General features: G+C 63.2%; 1 protein-coding gene and 1 long non-coding RNA gene across 3 annotated transcripts; both read right to left on the bottom strand.

Moving 5' to 3' along the window:
• Positions 1 to 1266: 1266 nt before the first annotated feature.
• On the bottom strand, positions 1267 to 1957 carry LOC133225131 (uncharacterized). 2 transcript variants are annotated; one of them, XR_009729038.1, is made up of 3 exons: positions 1782 to 1957; positions 1468 to 1657; positions 1267 to 1330 (listed from the first exon to the last, which is right to left on the bottom strand). It is a non-coding gene; the product is annotated as an uncharacterized LOC133225131 (long non-coding RNA). The 2 variants fall into 2 exon arrangements; XR_009729039.1 differs by having other exon boundaries at positions 1267 to 1371; positions 1475 to 1657.
• Positions 1958 to 5993: 4036 nt separating this feature from the next.
• CDC42EP4 (CDC42 effector protein 4) lies at positions 5994 to 7449 on the bottom strand. The gene has a single exon (XM_061376965.1). The coding sequence runs from the start codon at positions 7412 to 7414 to the stop codon at positions 6491 to 6493; it is 924 nt and encodes a 307-aa protein (XP_061232949.1). The 5' UTR covers positions 7415 to 7449; the 3' UTR covers positions 5994 to 6490.
• Positions 7450 to 13218: the final 5769 nt, after the last annotated feature.

Here is a 13218-nt window from a genome sequence, read left to right as displayed (position 1 = left end):
TCCCCTGCAGGACTTGCACTCCTGCAGTCCCAGAGCACTGTGCTAACACTGTCCTCTTGTGTTCCCCCTTTGTGTTTCCAGAGCGTTATCGCTGGCGTAAATACCACTGAAGCAGCTGGACCAGCACCCAAGGAACGGTCAGGAATCTCTGCTGGGAGCCAGAAGAGCTCAGAAGCAGTGTCCCAGCAGGGACTCAAATCAGCAGAGGTCAGAGTTGGGTTCTTTCATTGCAGAGGGGCTGCTTTTCAGTTGCCTCCTTGTAGGCAGAAGGAGGATGCTGAGAGTGCCTGCAGTCACTGCTCTGAGGCTCAGGCAGCTTTTAGTACTGAAACAAGAAAGCATCAGAGCCACCCTGGGCAGGCAGGGTGCAGCATTGCTCCTGTAGTCTGCACAAGCCTAAACCTTGCTTTGGGACACCAGGCACAGGACAACTCCTGGGCTGCTGCTCTAGATGAATGGACCTGTATGTTGTAGTTGGAGTGATGGAAGGTTTGTGATGGGCTGTGGCCTGAGTAACTGTTCCCTTTAAGTCAGAGCCCATCTTTTACTTACCCTGATGGGGTTTAACAGGAGAAAGGGGGTTCTTTCCTTCCCCCCAGCCCTGCTTCACTGTGAGCACAGCACTGGTGCGACTGCCTGGCTCTGATGTGAAGCTTCAGAGCAGCAGCACTCGGACCACAGCGCCCTATTTCTGGAGGAAGGCAACAAAACAATCCATTGGATGAGCTGTTGTGCCCAAAGGGCAAACCCGTGTCTGCATCAGAGCAATGAGAACAGTTAACAGAGTGCTGGTTGGAGCCTGCCGTTGCCAAACATGTCTGGGAAAGGGTTGCTCATGCTCCAGGCATGAAGGGCATAAACCAAGCCGAGTTAGAGCCAACCTCTTTATTCAGAGTGGGGCAGTTGTACTGTGTCAGGGGGGTCACCACTAACTCCCTGCCTCCCTCTCAGCAGCAATAAAAGCTTGTGTGGCTTTGCCTTGCCTGCTTGGTCCCATGTGTTCACACACGTGGTGCTTTTCCCCCCTTCCCAAGGGTTGGCATCCCCACACCCCCATCTGCCAGGGCCAAACCTGTGTCTGTGTGTGCAGGAGGGCACGGGGCAGCTGGGAAGAGCCCAGGTTTAGCTGCATTAAGGAAGCTGTGATTTCTCTGTTGCTTGTGGGAGCTGGTGCTGGGCAAAACCAAGCCCAACTGGCTTTTCTAGTCCAGCAGCTGCCTCGCTGGCTCCATCCTGCTCGGCTGTACCCTTCCATGTCCATGCTGAAGTCACTTCCCCAGCAGGGTTTCCAGCTGGATCTTCCCACAGTTACTGGAGCCGTGACCTCTGCCTGCACTGGGATGACAGGGAGAGGCAGGCACCAGGTTTGTGCTGGATCAACCCAGTGCCCCGTCACCATGTGTTCATTCTCACATCATTTCCCTTCACCCTCCCTCCAAGGTGAACCATTGCTCCCAGTCCCAACACCGCTCACCTTTAAGCCAGTGCCTTGTTCAGGCAGGGTCTGTGTGCCCAGGGAGCAGCTATTGATGTCCCATGGCTGCTGGGTAGCGCCGGTGCCTGGTAAAGGGGGTTCCATGGGCAGCACATCCTTGCATCCAGTCTCCTTGCTGGCAGCCAGGTCCAGCTGTACCAGCCCCCAAGGATAACCAGCTCCCTGGAGGGAATGGGGCAGTTGTAGGAGCTTGTGGGGCAGCAGCTGCCAAGAACTGTGGGGCAGAGGCAGCTCTGCATCACCCTGATGGGCAGAGATACAGGAGAAAAGGACATCTCTGCATCACCTTGGATGGGTCTGTGCTGCTCATCATCAACCCGGCCTTGAGGCTGCAGAGGGATAGAACAGGCAGTTACTCCTTGGCACATGGCAAGTGGTACCCCCACATTCCTCTGTGGCTTCCCATAGGGACTGGAGCATCCCCTGCCCACCCGCTGCAAACCATGCGGTCACCAGCTCAGGATGGACACGGGGAGAGACCACAGGGGTTCCATTAGTTAAAACAAAGATCCAAACCACCATTGTCCTTGACCCAGACACTGCAGGGGCCACGGCCACCTCTGCAGCCCCACACGGGTGGGTTTTTCCCCCCAGCCTGCCCAGTACTTCCTGCATGAATGTGCAGTTGGGTCCTGGGCAGAAGCCCACGAGGTCGTTGGCACCCATCACCCTCTGCCTGTGCTTGTACCTGCACAGGGGACCTGCCATGCAAAGGAGAGGTTTCCATTTAGGTGGGATGGGGACATAGGCAGCACCCAGCACCCAGCACCCATCCCAGCCGCTCACCCTGCCTGCAGCAGCCACTGGGCAGCCCAGGGTGCTGGCATCAGCGTGCAGGAAGGGGCAGTCCTTGTTGCTGCATTCACCTGCAGGAGCAAAGAGTGGGACAGCGCTCAACCGAGTGCAATGGAGATCGCTCCGGGATGGGATGGGATGGGGAAGGAACCGGGGTGCCCCAGGAGCATCCCCAGGCCTTGGGGCGTTTCTCCCCGCAGACAGGAGGTGGCATCAAGTGCTTGCTGGAGGCCAGGCCTGCGGGACTCGGGTGATGGGGAGGGAGAGGCTCCTGCACCTACTGAACATGGGGCAGAAACAGCACTGGGGCATCCTGCTCTGGTGGCACTGGTGCAGGAAGCCGCAGCAATCACCCTTGGTGCAGAGCCCTTACCCCAGGGGGGGCACACTGGAAGGGGCAGCACACACCAGGCCACCCCATGCACCCACTGTCACACCTCCCTGTGCCCCACAGCACCCATTGCTGCTGCCCTGCCTGCAACCCGGAGCCCCCATCCTGCACCTCCCAGCTTGGGGCATCCCAGGAGCTTTCCCATGGGGAGGGGATGTGCAGCACCCACACCAGGAACTGACAAGGTCTGGTTGCCATGGAGAGGCTCCAGCTCTCCCCTGGACCAAAGGGATGGGAGGGTGATGGGCTCTGAGCAGTGTTAGCATTGGGGTGAACCCTGCCAACGCGCTGCTTGTAAGGCCATGGGGAAACCTGCCATGGGCATGGGCTGGAGGGGAACGAGGCCCATCCTGGTGTCCCCAGGGCCTTGCAGGGGGATTGATGCTGGTCCCATCCCTTCCCAGCACTCACCCCTGGTGGGAGGGGATGCAGGCGGCTGCCCCCGGCTCTGTAGGGAAAGCAGAGCAGGGAGAGAGCTTCACCCACCAGCCCCAGTGCTGGTGCCACCAAGGGCAGGAGCATCTCAGCGCCCTCCCTAACAGCATCCCTAAGGAAGCAATGCCCAGAGCCAGCCTGGCCTCAGCAGGAGCCCAGGGAGGACAAGCAGCAAAGAGGAGAACCCCAACACCCCCCAAGGATGCTGCAGTGTCCCACACTTACCGTCCATACCCACGAAGGGCAGGGGCTGAGCTCCTCGCTGCTGCTCCACACCAGCCTCCAGCTCCTGCATCACCCCTGCTCTGGCAAGGGGCACCCCCAGGCCTGCAGCGGGGCTGGGAGTGGGGGTACCCAAGGCAATCACCACACTCTGCAGGTCACTGCAGCCAGCCTGGGCCCCAGCAGCACTGAGAACCCCTCCTCCTCCTCTCCAAACCACAGCAACCCCAGCCCCGGGCGCTGCTTTAGAGGGAGAAGCTGCCCACATCTGAAGTCAATTTGCGCCGGGATTGGAGGTGCAGGGAGCCCAGCCCCGGCCCCAGCGCATCCCTGTGATTGCCTCCGCACCGACATCTGCTTCTCCTCCAGCCCCAGCGCCGGGGCACAGCAGCTGCTCCGCATCTCCCCCCCGAGCACCAGGGGCTGCGTTAACCCCCTCCCACCGGGAGTGCTGCTCGGCATCCAGCAGAGCCAGACCCGGCCCCAGTGCTGGAACCGAATGCACGGTGAGAGATGGATCCTGGGTCTGAGCATCGCTGGGTGCACGGCAGCACTGTCCCCAGGGCCAGCCTCCAGTGCCTGGTGCCTGCAGGGCAGCCCCACATCACCATCTGTACCATGGGGATGCACAGGTCACCTTCATCCCCACTGCCAGGCTGCCCCACATCACCATCTGTACCATGGGGATGCACAGGTCACCTTCATCCCCACTGCCAGGCTGCCCCACATCACCATCTGTACCATGGGGATGAACAGCTCACCTTCAGTCCCCACTGCCAGGCTGCCCCACACCAGGCTGCAGCAGCATGCACTGGGCATGACCATGGTGCTGCACTGCTCCTTGGTGCCAGCCAGAAAGCACCCCGCAGCCCCCAGGTTTAACCTAATGCTCCATCCCTTCTCCATCCCACAGCCATGAGCATCCCGACACACGCCCCGAGTGCCATGGCCTGACACAGCGGGGATGGAGACCTGCTCCCATTCTGTCAGGAGCTATAAATGCACTGGAGCAGTGCTGCCGGGGGGGCTGTGCACCGACCCGCACCGAGCAGCCAGGGCTCACGCACGCCCTGGGTCCCACACTGAGGTGTCCACCCTGTGCTGTGCGGATGGAGGGGCTGGGGAGGCTGCGGGTGCTGCTGGCACTGGAACCAGGACCCATGGCACTGCCCCCATGGAGTGGGGCTGTGGCATAGAATGAGTGGGTTGGGATGGAAGGGACCTTAAAGCTCATCCAGGGACCCCTTCCACTGGAGCAGCTTGCTCCAAGCCCCTGTGTCCAACCTGGCCTTGAGCACTGCCAGGGATGGGGCAGCCACAGCTTCTCTGGGCACCCTGTGCCAGCGCCTCAGCACCCTCACAGGGAGGATCCCATCCCCTCAATCCCATAGAGGGCTCTTTCTGTCCCGTCGGCTCGCGGCAGCGCGGTGCTGCCGAGCGGGAGGCTGGAGCTGACAGGCGTCACAGGCATCACCATTGCCAAGTGACAGTCGCTGGGTCACCTGGGGGCCTCTCCCCTCCCTGCACCACCAGGGAGCACGGGGTTCAAACCCCACTGACCTACCCTGCCCCATTGCTTCGCATGAGAGCATCCATAAGGGACCAGAGCCAGGCTCCCCCCCCCAGCATCCCGGTGGCCTCGCAGATGCAGGGACCAGCACCATCAGCTCAGGGCAGGGGATGCTGGCACAGGGCACTGGGGCTGTGCTGCAGTGACTGGGGCAGAGGCAGCCCGGTGAGCTCAGAGCAGCTGCTGTTGTTCTCCCAGCCCGGACAATAGACAATGTCCCACGCCACGGGGCATTGCATCGGCCCTGGCACACGCACAGGACCCCATTGTGTCCCCACTGCGGCGCAGCACTCACCCGCTCCCACCGGCCTCACCAGGGGAGAGCCCACTGGGGCATCCAGGGCAAGATCCATCCTCCCCATCCATCCCTAGGGAGGGAATCCTGCTTGCCGTATGGGATGGGAGCAGCAGGGGCAGCCGGTCCTGCTCAGCCATCGCTCTGCTCCCTGCCTGGCAGGGAATGGGGCTGCAGGAGCAGAGCAGCCTCTTGGCAGAGCCATCCCTTGGCAGGATCCAGCCTGGCCACAGGGTCCCAGCCCGGAGCCAGATCCGCTCCGTGGGAGCTCGGCCGCTTCCTCCCAGCACAGGGCAGATAAAGCCCGGCCTCCGCAGGGGCCGCAGCCCCGGCCAGGGGCAATCTGCCAGGCAGGATCCAGCCAGGGATGGGGGGAGCAATGGGACAGGGGATGGGGATGGTGGCAGCACAAAGCCAGGTCCCTCCTGGGGTCCAACGCATCCCGCCCCGAGTAACTCAAGGCACTGCGGTCACTACCAGCTCCTTTTATTCATTGCATTTGTACATACATGGTATAAAACCTGCTCTTGGCCCGCCTGCACCAGGCCAGTGTCAGCACTGCCCGGGCAGAGCGATGCCACAACAGGGGCTGCCCAGCACGGACACACCAGGGCTCAGCCCCGCTCACAGGGGGGTTCCTCCCACAAAGGACAGACCCACGCTCCCATCAGCATCCCTGCGAGCAGCCGGCAGCAGGGATGGCCAGGGGCATCCCCCCATTGTAGTGTCAAGCATCCGGGATGGATCCATCCATCCATCATCCATCCATCCATCCATCCATCCGAGGGATGGAGGCTCTTGGTCTGTCTAAAGTCCCCAGGAAGCGCAGGGAGTCGGAGCCTCATCCCAGCTCCTGAGCCAAGTCCTTCCCCATGGGAAACCTCCCCTCTGTTAAAACCAAAAGCGAGAGTAAGGAAAGTTGAGTACAAATCAGAGAGCAGTAAAAATGGTACGGTGGAAAAAATAGATATAGTACTAAAGGGGCTAAAACTCAGAAGCCTCGCCTTGGCCGGCCCTATATAGCTTTACATGGGCAAGAGGGGGCAGAAGAAAAGCTAAGATCCAAAGTCCAACAGAAGGAACTGAAACAGAGTCTGCTTCCCCTCCTGGGATGTGCCAGAGCTCCCCGGGGGTGTCGGTGCCCCCATTCCCAGGAGCTGAGCACTGTCCTGCTGGGATGGGGAGAGGGAAGGAGGCATGAGTCGAGTCCCCCCAGTGCAGCACTGGGATGTTCAGCCCCATGTCCAACCACTGCAGATGAGAACCAGAGCCCTCAGCGCCCGCCTCTTATACTCTGATCTCATCATCATCTTCATCAGCGAATGAGAACTCCTTGTCGGGGCGTTTTGGGGGGCCCCCCCGCTGGCTCAGGGGCACAGGGACGGGGCTGCGCTCCTCTGGGCCTGAACTGGTGTCCCTGGGAGGGCAGCGAACGCCGCGGGATGGGCTCTGGGTCATTGGGAATGGTGCTGGGGAGCCAGGCAGGGTGGCGGCATCCTCCTCCTCCTCTTCCTCTTCCTCCTCGCGGCTCTCCTCCGCCTCAGGGTCTTCATCCTGCTCCCACTGCTCCTTATCCATGATGCTCAGGACATCACCGAGCATGGAGGGCCCCAGGTCGATGTGGAAGGACATGATGGACTCGGCGTGCTTCATGCCCGCCCCGCTCTTGGCCACCACCACGGGCAGCTCCGTGATGTCCCCGAAGTCGCGCTCATCCAAGCCGGGGCTCAGCGGCCCCGCGGCCGCCCCGTTTGGGCGCTGCTGCTCTTCAGGACTCCCCTCCTCGGGCAGCTTCTTGACGGGGCTGGAGGAGAGGCTCTTGGGCAGCTGCCCCGCGCTCCGGTCCACGTCCTTCTCGTTGAGCTGGGGCAGGGACACCGCGTTCTTGACGAAGAGCGCCGAGTCCCGCAGCGAGCCCAGCATGTCCCGGCGGTCCCCGCGCGTCACCGACTGCGAGCGCTTGCTGCTGCGGAAGCGGCGGGACAGGAGGCTGGGCTTGGAGGCTCCCGGCTCCTCGCCCATCTCCATCCCCGGCTCCCCGGCCTTGCTGGTGAGGAAGGAGGTGTCCCCGAAGGCATCCCCTGCCCTCCCCACGTGCATGGTGTGGCGGAAGTCGCCCAGCGGCGCGCTGATCATCTCGGCCGTCAGGTCCGCCCGGGAGCGCCGCTTGGAGTGGGCAGAGTTGGACACGAGCTGCTTGAGGATCGGCATCGCCGCGGTGGGACCGGGGCTGCGCTGGGGCGGCCGAGGTGATGCTCACACCGATGCGATGCTCACACCGATGCGATGCTCACACCGATGCGATGCTCACACCGATGCGATGCTCACACCGATGCACTGCTCACACTGCTGCGATGCTCACACTGATGCGATGCTCACACTGATGCGCTGCTCACACCGAGGCGATGCTCACACCGAGGCGATGCTCACACTGATGCGATGCTCACACTGATGCGCTGCTCACACCGAGGCGATGCTCACACCGAGGTGATGCTCACGCCGATGCGCTGCCCACGCCGATGCGCTGCTCGATGCTCACACCGATGCACTGCTCACACAGAGGCGATGCTCACACTGATGCAATGCTCACAATGATGTGCTGTTCACACCGAGGCGATGCTCACACCGACACGATGCTCGATGCTCACACCAAGGCGATGCTCACACCGACGTGCTGCTCACACCGATGCACTGCTCACACCAACGTGCTCTCACACTGACACGATGCTCACACCGAGGTGATGCTCACACCGACGCGATGCTCACACCGACGTGATGCTCACACCGACGTGATGCTCGATGCTCACACCGATGCACTGCTCACACCGATGCACTCCTCACACCAACGTGATGCTCGATGCTCACACCGATGCACTGCTCACACCGATGCACTGCTCACACCGATGCACTGCTCACGCCGAGGCAACGCTCACGCCGAGGCAACGCTCACGCCGAGGCAACGCTCACGCCTATGCACTGCGCTTGGGATCCCACCGGCGTCACAAGGGGTCACTCCTAAGGGGCAGCAGAGAGGGACATGGTCAGACATTGAGGACATGAATGGGTACAGCCCTGCCAGCACCAGTCCCATGACCCCGCGCATGACATCCGCTCTGCTCCCCTGGGAATAGCATCCATATGTGGAATCATTCACGGGGACTTGTCCTCACACACCCCGAGCTCCCCACACCCTCTGATCGAGTGGGTCCCAAACCCTATCAGTGGAGCCGACAGAAAGGGTCACAAGAGAAAGACCTGGGCGCAGGGATGTTGCAGGATGATCCCCAGCCCTGTGCCCCACATGAATGGGCACCAAAAGGGACGTGGGGCACCGCAGGCTCCCACCATCCCCTCCCGCACAGCCCCAGCTCACCGGAGCCTCCGGGAGCCGAAGATGCCTGGGATATTTCCCCCCCTCTTTTTTAATTGGAAGCAAGCAGGAGGAGCAGACGCCAGGAGGAATTGGAAACAGACGGCAGGAAGTGTGTGAGGAGGGCGTAGAGCCCCTGGGAGGCACCGCCAGGCAAGCAGCGTGCTGGGGGGGGGGCCAGGATGGGGACGGGCAGGCACCCCACGGGTACCATTCACAGCGGGTAGGATGGGGATATGGGGACACCGCCTTTGAGCACCCCAAACCCCTCCATGCTGTGGCCATAGCCCGGCCACCTCACTGTCCCCGCTGTGACTCAGGGGTGGCAGCAGAGATGACGGTGGCTGAGCGGGATGTGGGAAGAGCCCTGTTCCTCCTTCCCACGGCCACCTCAGTGCCACCAATGGTCCTGCCCACGCAGGAGGGGACAGGGACAGAGACCACGTCACCGCATCCCTGGCGCCGGGCAGCCCCAGGTGGTGCCGGGGGAGGCTGATGGGGAGGAAGGGCTCAGCTTCCTCCCTTCGGGCACCGATGGCGACATCGCGGCCCCGTGGCATGCAAGGGGAAGGGGCTGATGTCAGTGCTCGGTGTGAGCCTTGTGGTGGGGACCCCATCCCCAGCACTGCCCACCCAGCCTCACAGTGCAGCCGAGGGGCTTTGCAGGGCAGCGACCACAGCACCACCCCAGCACAACCTGCTCACTGGACACTGCCGGGGACCACAGCATCAGCCCCAAGCTCCTGGCACAACTATGGGAGGGTTTCTGCCCCACATCCCACCCCAAACCTGCTCTGAGACACCCATCTGTGCCCTGCTAAAGCAGCAGGACCTCATGCAGGCTGCAGAAGGAGGGACTCTGACCCCATACATGGGGGCAAAGTCCCAGTGCCCAGCCCTTCCATGCAGCACTTCCACACGGAGCCAGCCAGGGTGGGCCTGCGGACCGTGGGGAGCATCCAGTTCATCCTTAGCAGTTGTGAGAACAAACACATCCACTCTGCTTCTGTACCCCCTCAAAGCAGGAGCCAGGACCTCATCCGTGCCCACATCCCAGCCGCTCTCCCCTTGCCGAGCTGCTTCCAGGCCGGCATTCCTGCAGCCTTTGGTTTTACATAAAACAAACACTCCCGGCGAGCTCCCCGGCTGGGCCAGGCAACCCTGCTGCTGATTTAGGCCAGCTGGGGACTGTCCTGCCCTCCTATTCGGATTGCGAGGTACTTCGCAAGCCTTGGCTTGGGGGCCAGCGGGAGGTTGGAGCATCCCCAGTGTGCTGCAGCAGCCTCCTCTCCATCAGCCTCACAGCTCCAAACCAGCTCCTGCCCACGAAGCCTTTTTGTAGTGGGCAAAGTCTCCCCCATCCCTCAACGCTCCGCTCCCTGCTCACCCCAAGGGGTGATGGGGGAGCAATGGGATGCTGCTGCCTGGCTGCCCGCCCCGTCCTGCCCAGGGGAGCGGGACACAGAGCACTGTTCTCCTCCTCTTCCTCAGGGAGAGCGGATCCTGTGACATTCCCACTGTGGTGCTTTCACAAAGGAAACCAGGCCAGGGCAGCCTCGCTGCTGCTGCCTCTCAAGCTACCTACCAGGGCAAGCAGCTCTGTAACCCGAGAGACTGTGCAGGCAGGCAGGCTGGCAGCGCTGCCATCCTGGAGGGAGCCCGGAGCACAGCCAAGTCCCTGCAGGACTTTGGGAAAGGGGAGGAATGAGACCTGCAAGTCTGGCTTGAGGACAAGAGGGATGAAGTGTATTGACAGAACATGCGCTTCTTCCCACATTTCAGCCCTTTGGAACCACAGGCTCCAAGGAGTGAGAGCCTTAAGTCCCCATGGACATGATTTCATCCTGCTTGCAGGACAGGGGATCCTGCAGCCAGTGTGGAGGGTGGGACAGCCCTGGGACTGCGGGCCCTCATGGTTCAGGCTTCCCACAAGACCCCTACATCCTCCCCCTCTCACCCTGCTCAGCACCAGGCACCCACAGAGGCACAAGCAGCTTAAAGACCCCCATGAATGGGTGCACACAGGGGGGGGATGTTGGGTCCAGCCGCGCTCCCACACATCCTGCCCCCGGCTCATCCCGCTCACAGGCTGGGAGAGGGAACGCATCCCAGCCAGCCCGGCCGGCTCCAAACGAGCTCTGCCGTGCACAGCACCCCAGGCAGCACCCTCCAGCCCAGAGATCAGAGGATGCTCTCCCCACCCTGCCGGGCGCTGGGGCAGGGGCTGCGCTGGACCGGTCGGGGATCCGGCTCCGGCTCCTGTGGCCCTTTGATGTTGCTGCCTGGCAGACAGGGCACGGATCACACCCCGCCACCGCCGGCCCCGAGAGGGGACCAGCCCGTTGTCACACCCTCACATGGGGCTCCCCAGCGACTCTTCCCAGGACCCGGGGGCAGGCGGTGCTGTTGGTGCGGGCAGCCCAGGCGCCCCGGTGACAGGTCTGGTCCTGTCCTTGGCTTTGGGACGCTGCTGAAGTTCAGCCCCGGGATGCACGGAGCAGCCCCGGCAGCACCTCTGGAAGTGGGAAATGAGCCGGCGGCGAGCCTCAAAGCCAAGGCCAGCAGACGGCTCACCAGGGTGGGAGGAGAAGCTCGGCTCTGGCCAGGGCTGCCGGCACACCGCTCATGGCCAAGCTGGGAACTCAGCACCCCAGCGCCAAAAGGAGAGCAGCGCTCCCCAAGGAGCTGCCAACAACGAGGAGCTAGCCAGAGTTCAGCACAGAACTCTTGGCAGGACACGCCAGAACACGCACAGGACCATAAATCCTCCTGCTACGGGGCCACGAACCAGCCGGCGGCTCTGCAGGACGAGGAGGGGACCCTTGCCGGGGGGAAAGGTTATCTCCTCGCTGGCCCTGGCTCCATCTCTCACAACAGCAGGGGCTGGCCGGGCTCCGGCAGGATACCGGGGCTAAACAGAACCTCCCGACCTCCGCAGGCTCCAGATTCCTGCGGTTTTCGCTGGGATGGACGGGAAGTAAACAGGCGCTCGGCCACGCACCCGACCTGCACCCCGCAGCGCCCAGTTCGGGGCGGGGGGGGGCACAACCACGGCGGCTCTGCTGCGCTCACCACAAAACCCAGTAACAAAGGGAGAGACCGCCGCGGTCAGCACAACGGGGCCAGCAGCATCGCGGGGCTGGCCGGTGGGGATGGAGCCCCACGGCTGGGTTAGCCCCTGGGTGGCCGGTCCCGGGGATGGGGATTGAGGCTCTTCCAGCCCCCTGGAGCCAAACCCACTGAAGCTCCCCGGTGTTAGGTCTCAGCTGGATTCGCTCCATGGTATCCGGGGGAGCGGTGTGCTAAACAGACTTGTTTACTGGGTGCCCAGCTAGGCAGCAAGCCCTGTCCCGAGGCGCAGAGACTTGTGTTCCCCATCGCTCCATGCCTCTATTTCTCCCGCAGACCATTAACGATCCCAGCTCCCTTCCCGATCCATAGATTCGGCACTCGGAAACATCTATACTGAACGCAGCCACAGCCGGGGTCAGCCCAGGGCGAGTACCGCTCCCCACCAGCTCCCCCAGCACCGGGCTGGGTTTGGGAGCCAGCGCCTGCTGTGGGAGCAGCCCTGGGAGCAGCAGGGATGGAGCGCAGGGCGGGGAGGCCGGCGGGAAGCCCCGCTCCCGGGCAGCGGGATGGGATGATGAACCGGGGAGGGGATTTCGGGCGGCCCTGACTCAGCACCGCGGTGCCCAGCCCCGGGGTGCCGCTGGACCCGCTCCAGCACGGGGCGGATCAACCTTTCCGAGAAGGGCCGCGGGCAGCCCCGGCCCCCGCCCCGGCCGCGGCCACCGCCGGCTCCGAACACCGCAACCCGCCGGTGGGACCGGACGGAGCGAGGCGCGATCGCTGCCGCCGGGGCGGGGTGAGCCGCACGGTGCCCCACGCCGGGCAAACACGGAGCCGCATCCGGTTAACTCCTTCCCCCGACGGACCGGCCCCACGGACGGACGGGGAAGGGGGTAAAGGAGAGCACCGCCGCCCGCAGGACGGTACCGGAGTGGGGCTTGGGGCAGCCCCGGGGACCCCGCCCGCCGCTGGACAATAGCCGAGCCGGGGCCCGGCTGCCTCCTCCCGTACCGAGCCGTGCTGTACCGTACCGTACCGTATCGCATCGTACGGTACCGTTCCGAGCCGCACCGGGCTGACCCGCGTCCCCCCCCGTACCTGAGCGACCGGGGCCCGCCGCCGGTCCATGGCCGAGCCGAGCCGGAACGAAACTGCCCCCCCCAAAACCACGGCGGCGGGCATGATGTCATCGCCCCGCCCGAGCCAATGGAGCGGCGCCACGTCACTGGGCAGTCCCATGCCCTCCATTCAAACCCGAGTGGGGTGGTGGGGGTGTTTCTTGTCCCAGCCCGTGTCGTGAATGGAGCCCCCGAGTGGGGTCTGCAGCCCCTCCTGGGCCAGGGATGGGGGTCCCGGGTCCATTCCCTTGGGGGGATCCTGAATGGGGTCCCCGGGGGCAGAGCAAGGGGCTGGCAGCATCCCGGGAGGATGGGGAGAAGCAGGGGGTGTCCGGTTCTGTTTAATTAAGGGGAATTAAGAGCCGATCTGAGCTGCGGGAGGTGGCGGGTGCAGCCCCAGGGCAGCACCGATGTCCCTGTTGCAGCCGTGACCGTGACCACACGCTCCTCAGCTC

This window comes from Neopsephotus bourkii, unplaced genomic scaffold (assembly GCF_033783945.1).
Source record: "Neopsephotus bourkii isolate Nb327-2 ecotype Australia unplaced genomic scaffold, CSIRO-AGI_Nbou_v1 NB_1749, whole genome shotgun sequence".
Classification (NCBI taxonomy): Eukaryota; Metazoa; Chordata; class Aves; order Psittaciformes; family Psittacidae; genus Neopsephotus; species Neopsephotus bourkii.
Note: the sequence above shows the minus strand (reverse complement) of the source record. Positions and strands in the feature narration are given on the sequence as shown.